The sequence below is a fragment of the Phalaenopsis equestris genome, unplaced genomic scaffold (assembly GCF_001263595.1).
Source record: "Phalaenopsis equestris unplaced genomic scaffold, ASM126359v1 Scaffold197385, whole genome shotgun sequence".
Lineage (NCBI taxonomy): Eukaryota > Viridiplantae > Streptophyta > Magnoliopsida > Asparagales > Orchidaceae > Phalaenopsis > Phalaenopsis equestris.
Window position 1 is genome coordinate 63 of NW_018217334.1, and position 2,011 is coordinate 2,073.

Here is a 2,011-nt window from a genome sequence, read left to right on the forward strand (position 1 = left end):
AAAGCAGTAGAGCATTTATATACATACCATCAAATATTTATGTGTCTATAAAAATTTTACATTTTTTTTTTTACATTTATAGCATTCTAATGTTTCACATGACATAAGAAATACCTCTATTTTAACTTTAAAAATATATATTTTTTCATGCATTAAAAAAAAGTGTTATGTATGTAAAAATTTAATTTTAGGTATTAATATGCAAATACATACGATTTTAGTGGTACGAAAGTAAATTTTTCAAACTTTTATATAAACAGCACCCCTGCCTCCTCCATTCTAAAATCTCAGCGCTCCTGTACTCATCTTATTCTACCAACCATGCCTTCTTCTGCTCCCATGGTCGAAATCATCTCCAAACACACAGTAAAACCTCCAACAAACTCCTCCCACCCCCCTCTCTGCCACCTAACTCCATGGGACGTCGCCATGCTCTGCCCTCATTACATCCAAAAAGGTCTCCTCTTCACCAATCTCCCCCCTTCCCTTCCCATCCACCACCTCCTCACCACCCTCAAAGCTTCCCTCTCCATCACCCTCCAACACTTTTACCCACTCGCCGGCCGACTCGCCACCCAAAAACACCTTAACGGCGACGAAATCACCTCCCTGCACGTCTTCATCGACTGCAACGACCAAGGAGCCGAGTTCATCCACGCCAAAGCCGGAAAAATCACATCTTTCGACTTTCTCTCTCCTGGCGACGACATTCCCCCTTTCGTCAACTCATTCTTCCCTCTCGACGGCGCCGTCAGCCACGACGGCCACTCCGCCCCTCTCCTCTCCGTTCAGATCACCGAGCTCGCCGGCGGTGATATCTTCATCGCCTGCTGCTTCAACCACGTCGTCGGCGACGGAACTTCATACTGGAATTTCTTTAATGCTTGGGCCGAGATAACCAGAACCAATTCCTTATCTCTCCCTCCGGTTCACGCCAGATGGTTCATCGACGGCGAAAACCCGCCGGTGAAGCTCCCCTTCTCCGACTCCTCCCAATTCGTCGAACGCTTTTCGCCGCCCGCTCTTCGCCAGAGATTCTTTCATTTCTCAGCCGAATCAATTGCGAAGCTGAAAAAGAAAGCGAATGAGGAGATAAGAACAGAGGAGAATGATCGGAAGCAGAGTCAGATAGTGATATCATCTTTCCAAGCTCTGTGCGCCATGATATGGAGGGCGATTAGCAGAGCTCGTAGATTTCCGGCGGAGCAACTGACGACGTGCCGTTTAGCAATACAAAACAGAGGAAGACTCCGGCCGCCGCAATCGCCGGAATACTTTGGAAACTCGATATACGCGGTAGAGGCGACGGCGGCGGCGGGGGAGTTGGAGGCGAATGGGTTGGGATGGGCGGCGAGGGAATTGAACGGAGCGGTGAATGGACATACGGACGAAGCGATTCGTGGAAAGCTGAGAGAGTACCACGCTGCGCCGATGGTGTACAAGATGACGATGTTTGATCCGAAGAGCGTGATGGTCGGAAGTTCGCCGAGGTTTGATATGTACGGCTGTGATTTTGGGTGGGGAAAGGGGGCGGCGGTAAGGTGCGGTCCGGCTAACAAGTTCGACGGAAAGGTGTCGGCTTTTCCGGGTAGGGAAGGAGATGGGAGCGTTGACTTGGAGATTTGCCTCCTTCCTCAGTTCATGGCGGATTTTCTGCTTGATCCGGAGTTCCTGGAAGCCGTTTCACCACCACCGCAGTCATTGACAAAGGGATTAAAATGAGTTTAATATATTTATTTAAGGATTTTTGAATTTCATTTTATTTAATTTCTTTTTTCTTAAGGATATTGAGAGATGGATAAATGCGGTTTATATATTCTATGATTTTGAGATACATAGAGTACTACAAAGTTTCATAGTTAGATCAAGCATAAACTTTTGGGTTACTGATATGAGATTTAATTAATCTTTAAATCTTATATACTTATAGTTAAATGCAACATCTTGATGAGAAAATTTTAACGATTCCAAGTTATACTTTGTAAAATATTCAAATACTCAAAAATATATC

At 45.3% G+C, this 2,011-nt stretch overlaps 1 protein-coding gene across 1 annotated transcript; it reads left to right on the plus strand.

Moving 5' to 3' along the window:
• Window positions 1-251: 251 nt before the first annotated feature.
• Window positions 252-1,779, plus strand: LOC110035346 (uncharacterized acetyltransferase At3g50280-like). Its single transcript, XM_020739578.1, has one exon. The coding sequence runs from the start codon at window positions 322-324 to the stop codon at window positions 1,720-1,722; it is 1,401 nt and encodes a 466-aa protein (XP_020595237.1). The 5' UTR covers window positions 252-321; the 3' UTR covers window positions 1,723-1,779.
• Window positions 1,780-2,011: the final 232 nt, after the last annotated feature.